This window comes from Microchirus variegatus, assembly GCF_963457635.1.
Source record: "Microchirus variegatus genome assembly, chromosome: 20".
Classification (NCBI taxonomy): Eukaryota; Metazoa; Chordata; class Actinopteri; order Pleuronectiformes; family Soleidae; genus Microchirus; species Microchirus variegatus.
This window is the reverse complement of record NC_139821.1, coordinates 19894136-19913087: the sequence shown is the minus strand read 5'-3', so window position 1 is coordinate 19913087 and position 18952 is coordinate 19894136. Positions and strand designations below refer to the sequence as shown.

Sequence of the window (18952 nt, the reverse complement as noted above, 5' to 3'; positions counted from 1 at the left end):
TATGTTGTTAAGACACCGATACTGCATTCGGCATAACTGGAGAGAGGAGGAGAGCCAACCACAACAACACATAGGCAGCAGAGAAAGCATCTAGGTGGCTCTGGATCAAGAGGCCAGATCCGTGGTCGAGTGCTGCTAGGGCACAAGTTGAGGCCTGTTCAACCTCAGCTGGGTCTCCTGAGAGAGGGTGTTCGAAAGACCCGAAACACCTCAGGGTTAGGTTAACGTACATAACTGATGAAGTGTCCTAGCTACACATCAGAAGTTGTTTCACTACAAAAATAACACAACACTTACCTGTCCAGTAACAACAAAGCTATCGCTAGTTGTAGACTCCAGAGTTTTCCTCCAGGCTCTTGTAAATGTTGAGTGACTATCTGAAGTAAGATAATTTGATTTGATTATTATGTTATCATCATTCATCTCATATAGTGTGGATATTGTTGACTATTTGACTTCCTGATCCCTAAGGGAATCAGGAAGTTGAAGATGTCAGGATAATACAGGTCCACCAATAATCCATCCACTGTTCCTAAACTCATAAAAAGCATCTGGGTATCAAATTTGCGCAAGTTTTGCAATATTTCAGACGATAGATTTTAACGTGATGTCCGGAACTCTATGGGTGGAAGGTTTAAGTCAACTTAAATATCAGTTATCAGTGTATAGCAAAATTACCTTCATGAGCCTCCTCATTAACAGCACTAAAAATCAATTTGTTGAGAAGTAACATTTGATGCCAAACAACCATGTCAACTGAGAATGTACAAAAATATTCAAATTCAGGAGTACTTTCTATAAAACACTGACCACTGTAAAATGTAACAACAAATTTATAAGCTGGGTATCCGTTCACTGATACACATATAAGAGAGGAACTTTGATTTTATCTTGGCAATGGAGCCATTTGCAGAGATACTTGATAATTGAGCTATACTGGGACAACAGGAGTTCAAATTAGCCATGTATGCTGAAGATTGTATTCTCTACATAACTGATGAATTTGTAGCTGATGGTAATTATTGAAGAAGTAAATCAAAGGATTTCTGTTACTAAATTAACTTAAGGGCCCCCTTTGACCTGGCATTAAATGCATTTTGTGATCAGATTGCAATCGGATAACACCTGGCCACTTGTAAGTACAGTTGTAAATACAACGGATTATCTGATCTGTGAAACCACTTCAGAAGGTGGGTCAGAGACGCATTGTTACCAGACTGAACAGAAGTGCAAATTAGTGTTGTGTCATTCTTTCGAACAATTTGTTTTTTTCGAATGCATCATTTGGGTGAACGAATTGAACTGAATCCCTTACTGAAATGATTTGTTTGTCTCAACTGAGCTCTGGTGAGCACTGCTGCGACTTGAGTGAGACAACGGCAGTGGACGGGGTGAAAGTGATTTGTTCACTGCAGACACATGGACACATATTGAACAAACCAGTCAGTCACTCACTCACTCAATGAGAAAATCACCATGCGTCTCCCGCACTAATGTAGTCGATGCAAGATATTTACACTTAATAAAGTGAGAACATAAAGACACACAGTGTAGTTCCCCGTTGTTTTAACAGACTTTCCCACTAAGCACAAACTAAAATGTTAGGCTGACCCATTATGAGAGGACAGTGTAGACAGCTCAGCTGCCACTGTGATGAGAGGAGGAGGAGAACGGACACTTTTGATGAAGCGGACCTGACAGAAAATTACTTTTCCACAGAAGCAACACACACAGACAAGGATTGAGTAAAGAAATCATAGATCATATCATGTTCCTTAAGACTGCTCTTAAAATGAGAAAGCACACGCTGGTCCTCTTTCCACTACCAGGACAAAAGCCACATTGCTCGTCTTGCATCCGAGGTTCAACTATCAGTCTCTCTCCAGCACCCTGACAAAGAACCTCAAATGGAGGGAGGTGGAACACATCCCTTGGTCCCATTTCTTAAAAATGGAGACCACCACCTCAGTCAATGTACTTTCCCCCAATGTCGACATAATGTTGCAAAGGCATGTCAAACAGGGCAGCACCAGAACATCCAGAAATAAGTCATATTGTATCTCATCCTCCCCTGGGGGTCTGCCACTGCAGAGTTGTTTAACTTGTTTGAGTTAAATCCCCGAGATAACGTATGTTGGTTGGATTGAGATGACCCTCTCTATTTAGAGAGGGTCATCCCAAATTTACTTAGGGAGTAAAATGTATTTATTTTACTCCATGACTATTTCCCCAGTCATGTCATCAAAGTCTTGCTCCATGGCATCACTCAACTTCTCCCACTTCCAAGATGTTGCAACTGCTGAAGCTGCATGTTGTTGGGGTTGCCAGTATTTGCTAGCTTCTATACAAGTCAGTCAAGCTGTTGGATAATCTGTCCAACAACCTGCAGGACACCATCAGAACACTGGGCTGCTCCTTTAGTGACAGACTGAAACATCCTAAATGTCTTAAGAACTCAGCCCAGGGAGCCCAAGGTGGACAGGAGATGGACACGGTCCCTGATCCTGTCAAGGGCAAAACCTCCAATATGCCAGGAGGATAGTGGAGGTGACAGCCTTGAACCCCTCACCAGTCAGGCCACATGAACAAGTGTATATTTATGTGGTGTAACAGGGTAAGCGGGGCAGCTATAAGGAGCAAGCAGGAATGACCACCTATTTTTGGTGTCAGCTTCCTGACTGGCAGTGGCTCCCACATTCCAGTAGAAACCATGCCCAGGTCAGCACAGCACCACAGCACCTGGAGTCCAAATCCAGATCCCACTCATACACTAGAGCCGGCCCAACCCCTGAAATTATGCAAAGGATTAAATGACATTAAGAGTTGAGTGTAAACTGATACCTTACCTGCCATGGCTCCAGTCTTTGCAAATGAGCACAGGTGTTGTTGCTGAAAGGTCCTCTCCCTGTCTCACACTGCAGCATGTCATCAAGAGCATATGCCAGAGCGTACACAGCCTTATACACATTATACTCTGGTCTGAGGTTTGAAACATCCAAGAACTCAGTCTCTACATTCTCTTCAGCTTCCTGTCCAGTGCATAATTCTCCTCCAGCTTCCACCCAACCTGCTGGAGGTGGTGCAAATTTACACTGAAATGTGTGTTCCCAGAACTGATTCACCTGAAGAAAAAAAAAAAAGGTTTTCTTGAAATACTGACACGATTGAATTTTTGGTCATGTCAAATTGGAATATATTATTATCACCATGCTATTTCCATATGTGTTGTTGTGATGTAGGTCAGGACGTATGTGTAAGAGGAAGTCCCTGAGACCCGGAATTTCTCCTCGACGGATGGCAATGCCCAGTGTTCCACCCAGGTATGGCATGAGATGGGATGAAATAAATGAGATCCAGGCTTCACTGGCCATCCACTGCAGGCCTGTCACATTCTGCCTCACCACCTGTACATTGAATAATAGCAAATTTGTAACTAAACCCAAATCATTTTTTTCCAGTGTAAATCTGTGTATATGTGTATCTAGTTATGCTATTTGCTTTAATGAGAGAAGTAGTAAATGCACTGTTTCTCATCAATTGATGCTCTGGTCAAACACCAGCTACTGTAAATGGCTTTCTTAGTCCAAAATGTTGCCACTGGTACTCCTTCGTCAGCATCCAACCACTGCTTAGCTCATTGCCCCAGAATCCTCCCCCTTTTATAAACAGTAGCCTAGAGCTTTGAATTTGTCGCCTTTCTGTGTCAACCTGTTGAAGCTCAGTGTGAGCAATTAAGAGGCTCCTCACACTGAGCACCTCACACAGCTGCAACTTGGTGTAATAATTAATGGAGGACCACACCCCAATGGACTGCTCCCCAATATCCCTCCCTCCTCCCCTCTTCAGCTCTCAGATCACTTATTGGCACTTTTCAAAATCAAGCATTGTGCAGAAATCACACTTTAAACTGATATCTAACCAGGTAGAATGTGTTTAATACATTTCCAATGTATCATCATCATTACATTTCAGTAAATGTAAAAATAACAATCAGATTTACAGAGAAAACAGATGTATGCCAAGCATTATTGAATGCACATTAACACATACCTCTTTCATAAGGTTGAGTATGTGATTCTGAGTTGCAAACACAATCACCACTTGAGCTGTCGATTTCCTCATCACATCCACTATTCTCCTTAGTTCAACAGGGTCGTAAACACGGGGCAAAATCTCTGTGTAAGCCAGACAACCTCCACCAGCTGGACCCAGATCAGAATGAAAGGATCGGGCAGCATGGACTCCATAATCATTATCACTGATGAGCAGACCTGCCCAAGTCCAACCAAAGTGTTTTAGAATCTGAATCATTGCGTTCACCTATGTGGACACAGAGCAGAGGGATTAGAACACAGGCTGAAATCATCTTTACGAGAAATCCTGCTAAACAAGCAGCAGTTATTTGTGGACATGAAATAGTAGGACAAACAGGTTTTACCAGCAACATTAACTATGTCTCACTCCAGGTTTAAGTGAGTCAGGGTCATGACTCACTTCAAATTTTGGAAATTTCCCCACCGCGGGACTAATAAAGGACTATCTAATGCTGTTTCGGTATAAGGGTAAGTTACACCAAAGACATGACACTTCTATATCTACGTTATCTACCAACACAGCATGACCGATCATTGTTACACAAATAGTGATTATTTTTCACTGCAGTATGTATAGAATGTTGTTGTACATGATTTGTTTTATGCATTTTGAATTAGTAAATAAATCTTCACCTGAAAAGCATCACTCGGGATAGTCCTAAAGAAAGATGGAAATTTTTGTCGATCACTCAAGCATGAACATGTGGCAAAATAACTCACCTGCAAAACAACAGTGCATGTATCAAAAAGAAGTGTTGGCTGATTTAAACATTTCAAGGTTGATTCTTCAATGACTACACCTTCATTCAGTTAATTCATTAATTACTGAAATTACATTTTATCATTTACATCACAATAATGAGTGAGTTCTTATACAAAAAAAAAAACTTACCAGAGGCACTCTGTACGAACCTAAGACTGTGGATATGGCAATAGTACGAGTAGAGGAAGAATCACCCACAATCCCTAGGACTGGTAGAGTACCTACACAGTTCTCCTCTAATGTAACTTGCTCTTCTTGACCACTGACTAAGGTCAGTGCTGCACGAAATGCAATGCCAAGTTGGATGCAGTTGTCATACAGACTGTATCCTAGAGTCACATTAGGCAACAGGTTGGAGTTTCTGTTGATCTCATCGATAGCAAAGGCCATGGTCTGAGCCTCTCTGAATCCCCTAACATCAAAACTAATACAAAAAATACAAGTTTTTAGCATTTAAATACATCATACAGTCACTGTGCAAAGCTACACCTTTCATGACATCAGATACTGGAAATACTGACCATTTCAACACCCATAATAAAACTTATATTTTTCATTATGGTCATATAAATTTTACATTAAAAAAAACCAAAATATCAAGAATGTTTCATACTAGTTGGCTTACTTTCACGCAGTTTCTTAACTTGTCTGTTTCCCTGTCAGACTCACCCAAAGCAGGTAGGCTGTTGTGGCTCTGATGTAAAAGACAGATCAGGATAAGCTGGAAAGAAGTGAAGTTTGAAAATCCCACCTAGAATCACGTCTCCAGTTTTGTGCATCCCATTTAGATCAAACTGTCCCCGTAACTGACAAGAAGAAGAATAAAGAGAGGAGGACAAAGGAAAGCAGGAGAACAACATTAATGAGAGGAGATTGGTGTCTAAAAATGTCCTCATGATTTTGCTCTGGTTCATCCCTGTCTAAGTTCAGGCTCATCACAATACCACCACATTTTATGTATTTGCAGTGTTGTTTATGTTTGCACACCACCAATCAGTGCAGAGAAAGAAGCTGTGGGGATGGGCCTGAATCATATTTCTGATTAATGTATTTATTACAGTAATGTGAGTATGTAATTTCTGCCAATAGGGGTCTCTCTATCAAAACAATAACAGACTGCATTTGGGCTGGACTGACCTCCAGTCGACCTGCTGCTAATCATTAGGGAGGGTCAGAGCAGACTCTTCCTGTTCTTCAGATTAGAGGAAAGGAAGATTTGTTGAGGTAAACAAAAATGCTTTGAACTACATGCTTAAATACTCAAATTAATTATCCAATTTCCATATTGTTCCATGTGTTATTATTATTATTATATTTCTAGAGCGCTTTTCTAGACACCCAAAGCACTTTTCAAATTATCAATTATTAATTAACACAGTCTCACTGGTGGTGGTAAGCTACGTGTAGCCACAGCTGCTCTGGAGCAGACTGACGGAAGCGTGGCTGCCAATGTGCATCAAAAGGCCAAAATATCTGGTCAATCACAGAAACTGTCTGATGTGTTTCACAGATTTTATGACATAGGGTGTGATGTGGTAGCTAAGGAACACAAGCTCACTCAGACAGAACTGACAGTTATAAAGTTTCATAGACAAGCCGGCAGCCTTGAGACTGCCAAGGACCTCCTCCAGATCACTTAGGTGTTGTTCATAGGTGGGGTAAGCGTCAAACATGACCATCAAACATGTCATCGAACTGGGTTAGGAGACTGAGCATGGTTGCTTTCTGCCCATCCTTAAGACTCATGTCATCTACTTTTGACATGGTACTGGATTTAAGGGTGTCTAATGATAATGGTCTCCCATGCAATAAATGGTTCAACTGTGCAGTCCTCATCCACATACACCACAGGACTAGGGATGTCATCAATGAAGACAATTCTGAATTGGACATAGATCGTTAGGGAGGCTCTAGTCAAGAAATCCCTCCCTAGGATGAAAGGGAGGATAGATACGGAATAATAGTGAAACACAGATATATAAGCATTTCCCAATGAAACCAATAGAGAGTCGAGTCACACCGTCCGGAGGGCAGGGGTGTCCTGCACATGATATAGGACATGTTGCTGTTGTGGGGGTATGGCAATTGGGACGAAGCTCAAATCATATAAACTTTATTTCACTTCTCAAATATCACTGTGTTTGTCTCCTATATTATATATTTAACTGAAATGTCTTATCCAAACAACCAATTATTTATAAAGGAAAATCATGAAAATTTACAGGGGAGCCAAAACTTTTGCATACCACTGTATTTCCATCATCTGTTTTTGTTGTTTGATGAAAACAATATATATTATGTATACTTAAGAGAGAAGGATCAAAGATAGACACATATTTCTGATATCAAATCAAACTTTATTTATGCTAGTCTACAACCAAGCTACCAGTAGTTACGGTGACATCTTCAAGGGGTGGGGTCAGTATCCAAAAATAGACATGTTACATGATTTATAACACATACTGTCAAATTGACAGCTATGGTAGTTGAAGGTGCCATATGTAAGAATGTGGCCAAAAACAGTTACTACATCAAATTCAAAATACAGAGGTCTTTTAGGTTTCATTTCTGACGTAACTGGCAACCCGTGGTTGATCAACAGCTGAGACTCTACTGACTGCAATGATTGGTAGATGTCGGTAGGTGGCGCCACATGCCAAAACATGATTTCAAAACATAAACATGATTTGCAGTATGCAAAATATTTTTTTTACTGCAAATATTTTGGCTGTACTGTTGTTGTTGCTGAGTTCAGTATGTTATATGAGCATTATTCCTGAGTCTCTGTGACATATTAGGAGGATTTTATGGACAGTTGCTACTTTGAAGGTAGACATGACCAGAACTTTTTTGTGTTTTGTTGTTTCAATTATTTAACGTTGTTAAAACAATAAATACACACATTTAGGAAAAGACAGGGACCCATGGTCGCAAATGTTTAATTTCAACAAAGTTATCACCCTACAAAAATCAAAAGCAGTCAAAATGACTGCCCTTGGTAGTTCTATTGTTAATATACAGCTCTGCACATTAGACTCCATAACGTTCTCATTGTACTCATGTTATTGACAAAATGGGAAATAATAAACAGAATACTAATATATGCTTTGATGTGGTCAACAAAAGATTTTGCTCCACCACGCTCAACCTATGTCATGGCTGACAACCAGCAACCAGTGAACTGTGAACAGCACTCCTTTATCGCCACATCAATCAACACAGAATGAGCAGGCACAACTTACATGTACGGCTCCTACACTCTGGATGTGACAATAAACACAATGAAAAAAGTTTAGGTTGAAAGGTATTCACAGGAAGATTAATAATTGTGGAGTCTCTTTTGGATTGTGTGTGTTCCAGTGAAAAGTATGTCTCGCTGTTCAATACATACTGTACATTACTATCAATGACTCTGTGTATTTACGCTCACCCTTTATCACGTTATTAACATATTCTAAACCTGAATTATTGTATTATGAAAATCATTTATTATTTCTGTACTTTGCTTTGTTTTAAGTTTGAATTCCAAATCCTTGCTTAACCCTCAATCTCAAAAATGCGCGCTCCCGATAGTGCAAGTGCTGTCCCGATTCTCAGAAAAATAAGGGAAAACAGATTTTTTTACAAGTCAGGGAAAAACTGAGGGAGGGAAGCACATTTTCTAAAAAATACTACTGCTATTCTAGCAATACAAAGCCACATTCAAATCGGTGAAGTATCCCTTTAAGATAGGAATTTGAATTGGCCCTAAGTCTCGGTGCCGCGACCCATGATGGCTTTCTTTGTGTTTCTTTCTGGTCTCAACAGGATTATGTAACATTTTGGTCCAAACAGCGCCATCAAGAGGCCAAAACTGGAGGCCAGGATAGCAAATACCTCCACTGCATCTGCATATTTGCCTGGTGAGCTGATATAAGCAGGGACAAAGGCGACCCACACTGCACAGAAGATCAGCATGCTGAAAGTGATGAGTTTGGCCTCATTGAAACTGTCTGGAAGATTCCTTGCTAGAAAAGCTAACAAACAACTGAGGACAGCCAGTAAACCAATATAACCAAGTAAAACAGCAAAACCAATGGTGGACCCTACCATACACTCATAAACTATCTTGTCATTGTGATACTGGGTGTTTTTATGAGGCAATGGTGAAGCAGCGATGAGCCAGACAGTGCAGATTGCTGCTTGAACAGAAGTCAGAACCAGAACTGTTCCTCTCTGCTGCACAGCACCAAACCACTTCAGACTGGACTCACCTCCTGGTTTGGAGGCCTTGAACACAGCCAGAACCACCATGGTTTTCACCAGGATACATGAGAGACAAAGCACAAAGCTGATGCCAAATGCTGCATGTCTTAGTTGGCAAGTCCATAATCTGGGCCGTCCAATGAAGAGCAATGAGCAGAGGAAACATAACTTAAGTGACACCAAGAGAAGAAAACTGAGTTCTGAATTGTTGGCACGAACTATAGGTGTGCTGTGATGATGAATGAAGATGCCCAGAACAACAACACAGATAAATGTGCCCAACAGTGAGGTGGTTGTCAAGCAGATACCCAGAGGCTCATGGTAGGAGAGGAACTCTGTTTTCTTAGGAACACAGTGGTCACGCTGGGGGCTGGACCAGAAATCTTCTGGACAAGTGGTGCACTCCATGGAGTCTGAGAGGGGAAGTGATGAGATACATGTTTATACAACATCCCTGAACTGTGGTGTTTAAAACTTTACACTCACCAGTTGTGTTGCTGATCTTTCCCTCAGAACAAGGGACACAGTCAAAACAACACACAGGTTCCTCCTTCTTTCTGACCATGCGGGTACCTGGAGGACAGCTCTCACTGCACACTGACCGAGGAGGCTGTGTGGAGAAAAGTCAGTATTTTTTAGACTAATCTATAATGACTTAGACAAATCCATGGTTGTCTAAGAAACGTAGAGGTTACCTGTTTTGATTCAAAGTTCCAGAAGATTTTGTCTTTATCCAATGTGAGTACTTCACCTTTGAAGGCTGATCTCTTAACCTCACCCACTCTCTGAACTTGTGTTTTTCCATCAGGGAGCCACACCCAGTTCACAATGTCGTATATTGGTAAGGCATCACCATTTTCATCAAATGACACTTGATCACCAAATGTGGTGAAGTTGACTTTTTCCAAGTAATGCATAAGCTTTGGATAACAGAATCAGATGTATAGAATGATCATAGTTCCAAAAAGAAGATAAACCATTAAAAGGAGACAGCACATAAATAAGGCAATATCTCAGAAAACCTGTCTCTTATTGGCTGTGAGAGAATTTCACTGGATCCCCACAGATCCAGAGAGATGTTGGAGGTGAATCACTGCTATCAAACATGCTCTCAGTGAACAGAAGAGACAGAGCAATGGAAACAAACACAATCAACGGATGTTGTGGTTAATTGTGTCTTACTGACATACAAGTCTGCATAGCAACGTTCACACAACAACTTCAACAACAGTTTCCCTCCAGGCTCTTGTAAACTTTGAGTGACTCTCTGGAGTAAGATGAAGGGAAGGGAATCAGGAAGTTGAAGATGTAAGGATATTGCACCAATAATTCAAGCACACTGGGTATCAGATTTACTCAAGTTTTGCAATATATCAGACGATAGATTTAAAGTGTGCAGTGAACTCTGACTGGTTAAATCCAGCACCAGTCCCATGCTGACATGAAGTACAACATACATAATTGCAGACTTGTATGTCACTAGACTGAGTCCATTATTTCCTAAGAGTTAACCATGAAATATGTTGCTTGTGTACAATCGATTATTTGCCAGCTTCTCCACAAGTCAGCCAAGCTGGGTTGGACACCTTTTTTGGGCCAAGCATGAGTGGACTGTGAGGCCTCACTGTCCTTTTGGAAGCCTGAATGCGGCCTTGACTGAAAATGGTGGTCGTAAAAGGGCTCAGAGACCACATGGTGAAGACAAAGGAAGAATCCATCCCACCAGAGGGTCCAGTCTGTGATGGACTCATTCTCCACAAGCCATTGCGGCATATGACGTCAACAACAGACAACTATTCACCCATTGGTGGATATCAAGGTATGCTCCGCCCCCGAAGTTTAGACAATAAAACCGTGGAACACACGCCAACTCCTCCTCTTCAACCTTACTTGTCAGCGTGAGCAGACGTATGTGTTAAAGGAGAGAATCAACACCACTGCATTCTTGGTGGCCGAGCTTTGAAGATTCTTCCTTTGTCTATTCCTACCCCATTTTTGTTTTTTCCCTTTTTGTTTTTTATTTTATTTTTGATACAAGGATCCTGTGAATAACTCCCTGCGAGCTATTCCCTGTTATACCTGCAGAAGAGAGATCCTGATTTGCACGTTCCTAAACCACCGTCGACCAGCTGTCCCTGTCGTGAGTCGTTGGACTACGCATCACACAGCTACAGAGCAGCACAATGAGGCGCCCGCTGTATTTTCCTGAAATACAGACAATATCCGGCATCGACCGAAGGACGGACCGAACAGCATGAAGCCCCTTTACTCGCAAGAAAACGACTCATAGTAATCGGCAATTGTTTCTGGGCAAATAGCTTATTCAGAGTTTATTATATACACGGGTAGTGCACACCCAATAGTTTCACTGTTGTAATAGTTCACACTATTGTTAATGTGTTTTTATTTTCTTTCTGTTTAATTGTTTTATTGTTCTCTGTGCCTTTCGCTCCGCGCACAGCGCGACCGGTAAAACTACATATTGACTGGACAAACTCCAGCCAATCTGTGTGGCCGAGTTTAAGCTTCTATTCCTCCCACGTGTCTCCCCTCTATCGCTGTGGATTGTCCCCGTGTATCTCTAACCTGTGTCTTCAACACAGCTCGTGACCACGTATTGAGAGGAAAACTTCCGTGATCTGTTTTTAAGTCAGCCATCGCCGGATAAACTGTGTGATTTACAGGAGTTTTCTGATTAGACACGTTCCCATTTTCTTTTTTTTCTTTTTTAACCTGTCCTGTCCAGTACCTTGGGCATGCACTATGGTTGACTGCATGTCTGTTGGTGTTGAACAGATTTTGCTGTTTGCAGGGCGAGTAATTACAGGACTGTAATGCCCGTCCTGCTATTTATGTATTTTTTTTTTATTATTGATTTATATATTTATTAGGTGGTGTGGGAGGACCGGGCCTGACAGGGGGGTGGGGGTGAGTAGACAGACAAGGGAGGTGTGAGAGAGATGGGGGGAAAGAGAGAGAGAGAGAGAGGGAGAGAGGGAGAGGAAGAGAGAGAGACACTAGATAGAAGTTAGTAGCAAAACACACTAAGGCAATAATGATAACATTACAACATTAACAACACTGATATGCATTTGTATAAGTACAGTACCATTAGAATGTGTTAACAACCACATATAGAAAAGGTGATCTTGTTTATAACGGCTGTATCAGTTTATATTGGTTCTATCATGAACCAGAGTGTGTCTGTGTGTGTATCTGTATGTCTCTGTATTCGCACATCTATGTATATGTATGTGCGGAGGTTGTCACTTGGTGTGGTCGGGAACCCGTGGTGAAAACCGCGTTGCCGCCCCCCAGCCCCCCGGGAGAAGACCGGCAGTAACCCAGGCACATGGCCCACGGGCCAGGAGAGACCTGCTGCGGCCCAACCCAGGGCCAGCCGCAAGTCCACCCCGCACGAGACCAGGGCAGGGAGCCGGAGACCAGGGCAGGGAGCCGGAGACCAGGGCAGGGAGCCGGAGCCCGCCCCAAGGGGGCAGGAGGCGACAGCACCACGGGCACAGACCAGCCCACCACACGCCGAGGCAGGCCCTGAGGCCCCCAGGGCAGCCCAGCCCACCACCAAAGACAGCGGAGCCTCCCCCAGACTTCCCCCCAGGAGGCAGGCCGGAGCCCGCCACAGCTATCCCCGACACCTACCCCGGAGCCAACCTGACGACTTCTCCCCCAGAGGGGAGCAGGCAGAGGCTTACGTAGGGATCCCAGCCAGGGGTCCCCAAGGAACAGGAGACAGCAGGATCCCGGATCCGCCCCCGGCAAGTCCCCCCGCACAGGCATGGGTCAGAGGCCGAAAGATCCGTCACGGCGGACCCAGCGCCCACCCGGCACAGGGAACCACCGTCCACCCAGGGCAAGGCGCCCAAAGTCAGCCCCCGCCGAGCGACCATCTTGCCGCCCACCATCACCCTTCCCAGGAGTCATGGCAAGCCACGGCCCGGTCCCCCGGGGCTTCCCCCGACAGACCGACAGCCGACCCAACCACCCCCTGTACCCGCCAGCGCCCCGGAGCTCCACAGCTGCCCCCGGCCCAGCCGGGAGGCGGGCGGGACACAGGTACCTGGGTATCCAGGTATCCGCGTCACCACCGACTCCATTTTCTCTTTCTCTCTCCTCCTTTACTCAGCGCCCCTGCTGGTGAAAGACGGAAGAGCTGAGTGACCAAATCTGAGTACGAGTGCTATCTTGCGTTGCCTAGCGGTAATTGCGAGTAGCGGCCAATTTTGTTAACCCGGAAGTGGGAGGAGCGTCGCCGTGACAACCCTCGTTGCCCTTGTTTGTGGCAAGGGTAATTGAAAGAAGCCAGTGTACGACCTCACACATTCCCTTCTTAAATTTCAGCCTAATTAATATTAATATACTTATTATTAATTAGTGATAACTGACAGTCTAGAGACACTTGAAGGTCGTTAAGTGACAGTCTTTCTGTCATTCTCCTCGCCTTGAGAGGAGTGGAGCCCCGTTTTTGATAGTCTTAGGAAAATTGATAGCATAATTAATTATTAAAAATGATTAATCATCCATACTCATGTTTTCTCACCAATAACAAAGTTGAATCACAACACCTTCATGTTGGATAATCTGTCCAACACCCTGCAGGACACCATCAGAACACTGGGCAGCTCCTTCAGTGACAGACTGAAACATCCTAAATGTCTTAAGAACTCAGCCCAGGGAGCCCAAGGGGGACAGGAGATGGGCAGGTCCCTGATCCTGTCAGGGGCAAAACCTCCAATATGCCAGGAGGATGGTGGAGGCGACTGTGCAGCAGCCCGAGCCTTAACCCCTCACCAGTCCAAGCACATGCCCAAAGTGTGGTGTAACAGGCTGAACGGGGGAGTGATAAGGAGCAAGCTGGAGTGACCACCTATTTTGGGTGTCAGCCTCCTGACTGGAAGTGGCTCCCACATTCCAGTAGAAACCATGCCCAGGTCAGCACAGCACCACAGCACCTGAGCTCCAAATCCCATACCCTAGAGCCAGCCCAGGCCCTACAAGTATGCAAAGGATTAAATTACATTAAGAGTTGAGTGTACACTGATATCTCACCTGCCATGGCTCCAGTCTTTGTAAATGAGCACAGGTGTTTTTGCTGAAAGGTCCTCTCCCTGGCTCACACTGCAGCATGTCATCAAGAGCATAGGCCAGAGCATACACAGCCTTATACACATTATACTCTAGTCTGAGGTTTGAAACATCCAAGAACTCAGTCTCTACATTCTCTTCAGCTTCCTGTCCAGTGCATAATTGTCCTCCAGCTTCCACCCAACCTCCTGGAGGTGGTGCAAATTTACACTGAAATGTATGTTCCCAAAACTGATTAACCTGAACAAAAAAAAAAGTTATGACACTATATGATTGTTGGTAGTTCCATGTCAGATTAAAATATTTTGCTATCACCATGCTATTTCCTTGGGTGGTGTTGTGATGTTGATCAGGACGTATTTGTAACAGGAAGTCCCTGAGACCTGGAATTTCTCCTCGACGAATGGCAATGCCCAGTGTGCCACCCAGGTACGGCATGAGATGGGACATCTGGAGTGAAAACACTGAGATCCAGGCTTCACTGGCCATCCACTGCAGGCCTGTCACATTCTGCCTCACCACCTGTACATTGCATAATAACAAGTATGTATCAACAGAGTTGTCAGTGTGTCGCCTTTTTATGACCACCTGTTGAAGCTCAGTGTGAGCGATTAAGAGGCTCCTCACAAACACCTCACACAGCTGCAACTTGGTGTAAAGATTGATCCTCCACACCCCATAAACTACACCCAACTGTCCTTCCCGCCACCCTCTTCAGCTCTCAGACCACTTATATAGCACTTTTTGCAATCAAGCACTGGACAAAATCACACTCTGACCACTGATATCTAACCAGGTAAAATGTGTTAAATACTTTTACAAATTTTAGTTCCTGAAGTGATGCTGTACTCAACATCATCATTTTGTTTTGTGAGAGTACAATCTGAATAATTTATTTTAATGGATTTGTGTAACACTCAAGCAGTTTTGAGTGGGCATCAAGAGTAGAAAAGTCCTATATCTGTTACCAGTCTTGATGATGACTGAGTGTTTTACACGTTTTGAGTGTTCTCAACCCCTGGGCCAGGACGAGTTCACCAAAACTACCCATAATCCTATGAACAATCCAGACAAATTAACCAAAGCCTACAAGTGTACATTTGGATGGAAAAAGAATTCACAGCATTTTCAGCATCAGTGTAACACAGTGACACAAGCAAAGTGATGCATAAACGTTCAAATACTGAAATACTCCTGGTAGATCATTTAACGAGTTAGAGGTGTTATATCATCATTTCAATCATTACATCTAACTAAATGTAAAAATAAATACATCATATTTCAGATTTACAGAGAAAACAGTTGTATGCCAAGCTTTATTGAATATACATCAACACCTACCTCTTTCATAAGGTTGAGTATGTGATTCTGACTTGCAAACCCAATCACCACTTGAGCTGTCGATTTCCTCATCACATCCACTATTCTCCTTAGTTCAACAGGGTCGTAAACACGGGGCAAAATCTCTGTGTAAGCCAGACAACCTCCACCAGCTGGACCCAGATCAGAGTGAAAGGATCGGGCAGCATGGACTCCATAATCATTATCACTGATGAGCAGACCTGCCCAAGTCCAACCAAAGTGTTTAAGAATCTGAATCATTGCATTCACCTATGTGGACACAGAGCAGAGGGATTAGAACACAGGCTGAAATCATCTTTACGAGAAATCCTGCGAAACAAGCAGTAGGTATTTGTGGACATGAAATAGTAGGACAAACAGGTTTTACCAGCAACATTAACTATGTCTCACTCCAGGTTTAAGTGAGTCAGGGTCATGACTCACTTCAAATTTTGGAAATTTCCCCACTGCGGGACTAATAAAGGACTATCTAATGCTGTTTCAGTATAAGGGTAGGTTACACCAAAGACATGACACTTCTATATCTACGTTATCTACCAACACAGCATGACCGATCATTGTTACACAAATAGTGATTATTTTTCACTGCAGTATGTATAGAATGTTGTTGCACATGATTTGTTTTATGCATTTTGAATTAGTAAATAAATCTTCACCTGAAAAGCATCACTCGGGATAGTCCTAAAGAAAGATGGAAATTTTTGTCGATCACTCAAGCATGAACATGTGGCAAAATAACTCACCTGCAAAACAACAGTGCATGTATCAAAAAGAAGTGTTGGCTGATTTAAAAATTTCAAGGTTGATTCTTCAATGACTACACCTTCATTCAGTTTCTATTAATTACTGAAATTACATTTTTATCATTTACATCACAATAATGAGTGAGTTCTTATACAAAAAAAAAAAAAAAAACTTACCAGAGGTACTCTGTACAAACCTAAGACTGTGGATATGGCAATAGTACGAGTAGAGGAAGAATCACCCACAATCCCTAAGACTGGTGGAGTTCCTACACATTTCTCCTCTAATGTAACTTGCTCTTCTTGACCACTGACTAAGGTCAGTGCTGCACGAAATGCAATGCCAAGTTGGATGCAGTTGTCATACAGACTGTATCCTAGAGTCACATTAGGCAACAGGTTGGAGTTTCTGTTGATCTCATCGATAGCAAAGGCCATGGTCTGAGCCTCTCTGAATCCCCTAACATCAAAACTAATACAAAAAATACAAGTTTTTAGCATTTAAATACATCATACAGTCACTGTGCAAAGCTACACCTTTCATGACATCAGATACTGGAAATACTGACCATTTTAACACCCATAATAAAACTTATATTTTTCATTATGGTCATATAAATTTTACATTAAAAAAAAACAAAATATCAAGAATGTTTCATACTAGTTGGCTTACTTTCACGCAGTTTCTTAACTTGTCTGTTTCCCTGTCAGACTCACCCAAAGCAGGTAGGCTGTTGTGGCTCTAATGTAAAAGACAGATCAGGATAAGCTGGAAAGAAGCGAAGTTTGAAAATCCCACCTAGAATCACGTCTCCAGTTTTGTGCATCCCATTTAGATCAAACTGTCCCCGTAACTGACAAGAGGAAGAATAAAGAGAGGAGGACAAAGGAAAGCAGGAGAACAACATTAATGAGAGGAGATTGGTGTCTAAAAATGTCCTCATGATTTTGCTCTGGTTCATCCCTGTCTAAGTTCAGGCTCATCACAATACCACCACATTTTATGTATTTGCAGTGTTGTTTATGTTTGCACACCACCAATCAGTGCAGAGAAAGAAGCTGTGGGGATGGGCCTGAATCATATTTCTGATTAATGTATTTATTACAGTAATGTGAGTATGTCATTTCTGCCAATAGGGGTCTCTCTATCAAAACAATAACAGACTGCATTTGGGCTGGACTGACCTCCAGTCGACCTGCTGCTAATCATTAGGGAGGGTCAGAGCAGACTCTTCCTGTTCTTCAGATTAGAGGAAAGGAAGATTTGTTGAGGTAAACAAAAATGCTTTGAACTACATGCTTAAATACTCAAATTAAGTATCCAATTTCCATATTGTTCCATGTGTTATTATTATTATTATATTTCTAGAGCGCTTTTCTAGACACCCAAAGCACTTTACAAATTATCGATTATTAATTAACACGGTCTCACTGGTGGTGGTAAGCTACGTGTAGCCACAGCTGCTCTGGAGCAGACTGACGGAAGCGTGGCTGCCAATGTGCATCAAAAGGCCAAAATATCTGGTCAATCACAGAAACTGTCTGATGTGTTTCACAGATTTTATGACATAGGGTGTGATGTGGTAGCTAAGGAACACAAGCTCACTCAGACAGAACTGACAGTTATAAAGTTTCATAGACAAGCCGGCAGCCTTGAGACTGCCAAGGACCTCCTCCAGATTACTTAGGTGTTGTTCATAGGTGGGGTAAGCGTCAAACATGACCATCAAACATGTCATCGAACTGGGTTAGGAGACTGAGCATGGTTGCTTTCTGCCCATCCTTAAGACTCATGTCATCTACTTTTGACATGGTACTGGATTTAAGGGTGTCTAATGATAATGGTCTCCCATGCAATAAATGGTTCAACTGTGCAGTCCTCATCCACATACACCACAGGACTAGGGATGTCATCAATGACGACAATTCTGAATTGGACATAGATCGTTAGGGAGGCTCTAGTCAAGAAATCCCTCCCTAGGATGAAAGGGAGGATGGATACGGAATAATAGCGAAACACCGATATAAGCATTTTCCAATGAAACCAATAGAGAGTCAAGTCACACCCTCCGGAGGGCAGGGGTGTCCTGCACATGATATAGGACATGTTGCTGTTGTGGGGGTACTGCAATTGGGACGAAGCTCAAATCATATAAACTTTATTTCACTTCTCAAATATCACTGTGTTTGTCTCCTATATAATATATTTAACTGAAATGTCTTATCCAAACAACCAATTATTTATAAAGGAAAATCGTGAAAATTTACAGGGGAGCCCAAACTTTTGCATAGCACTGTATTTCCATCATCTGTTTTTGTTGTTTGATGAAAACAATATATGTTATGTATACTTAAGAGAGAAGGATCAAAGATAGACACATATTTCTGATATCAAATCAAACTGCCTTGGCGCCGCAGACACTAATGAAATATATTGAAGTGGCTCTGTGTGTGGTGTAGTGTGGATGGATCAGTCTGTTACTGAATGAGCTGATGATGTGCTAATAACTCTCAGCTTGTTGCTAAATCATTAGCATCACAGTCAATACTTCATACACAAAGCTGTGTCATTCACACATGATTCAAGCACATCAGCAAGTTTCTCGCTGGTTGTAGCCACATAACGTTCTGAAACGCACTGT

At 42.6% G+C, this 18952-nt stretch overlaps 2 protein-coding genes across 2 annotated transcripts in view; both read right to left on the bottom strand.

Annotated features, from left to right (window-relative positions):
• Positions 1-18952, bottom strand: part of LOC310941845 (extracellular calcium-sensing receptor-like) — a gene marked incomplete at both ends in the record, with an annotated part of 45814 nt that overhangs the window by 4338 nt on the left and 22524 nt on the right. Inside the window, 5 exons of the mRNA XM_083907093.1 lie at positions 2847-3122; positions 3207-3404; positions 4051-4320; positions 4728-4814; positions 4987-5281. Coding sequence (XP_083763219.1) covers positions 2847-3122; positions 3207-3404; positions 4051-4320; positions 4728-4814; positions 4987-5281 — 1126 coding nt within the window. The remainder of the gene's footprint in view (positions 1-2846; positions 3123-3206; positions 3405-4050; positions 4321-4727; positions 4815-4986; positions 5282-18952) is intronic.
• LOC310941488 (extracellular calcium-sensing receptor-like) lies at positions 8605-17218 on the bottom strand (the record flags this gene model as incomplete). The annotated part of the gene is made up of 9 exons (XM_083906675.1): positions 8605-9515; positions 9589-9712; positions 9798-10022; positions 14170-14445; positions 14521-14727; positions 15547-15816; positions 16224-16310; positions 16488-16782; positions 17028-17218. The coding sequence occupies 9 exons, from the start codon at positions 17216-17218 to the stop codon at positions 8605-8607; spliced, it is 2586 nt and encodes an 861-aa protein (XP_083762801.1).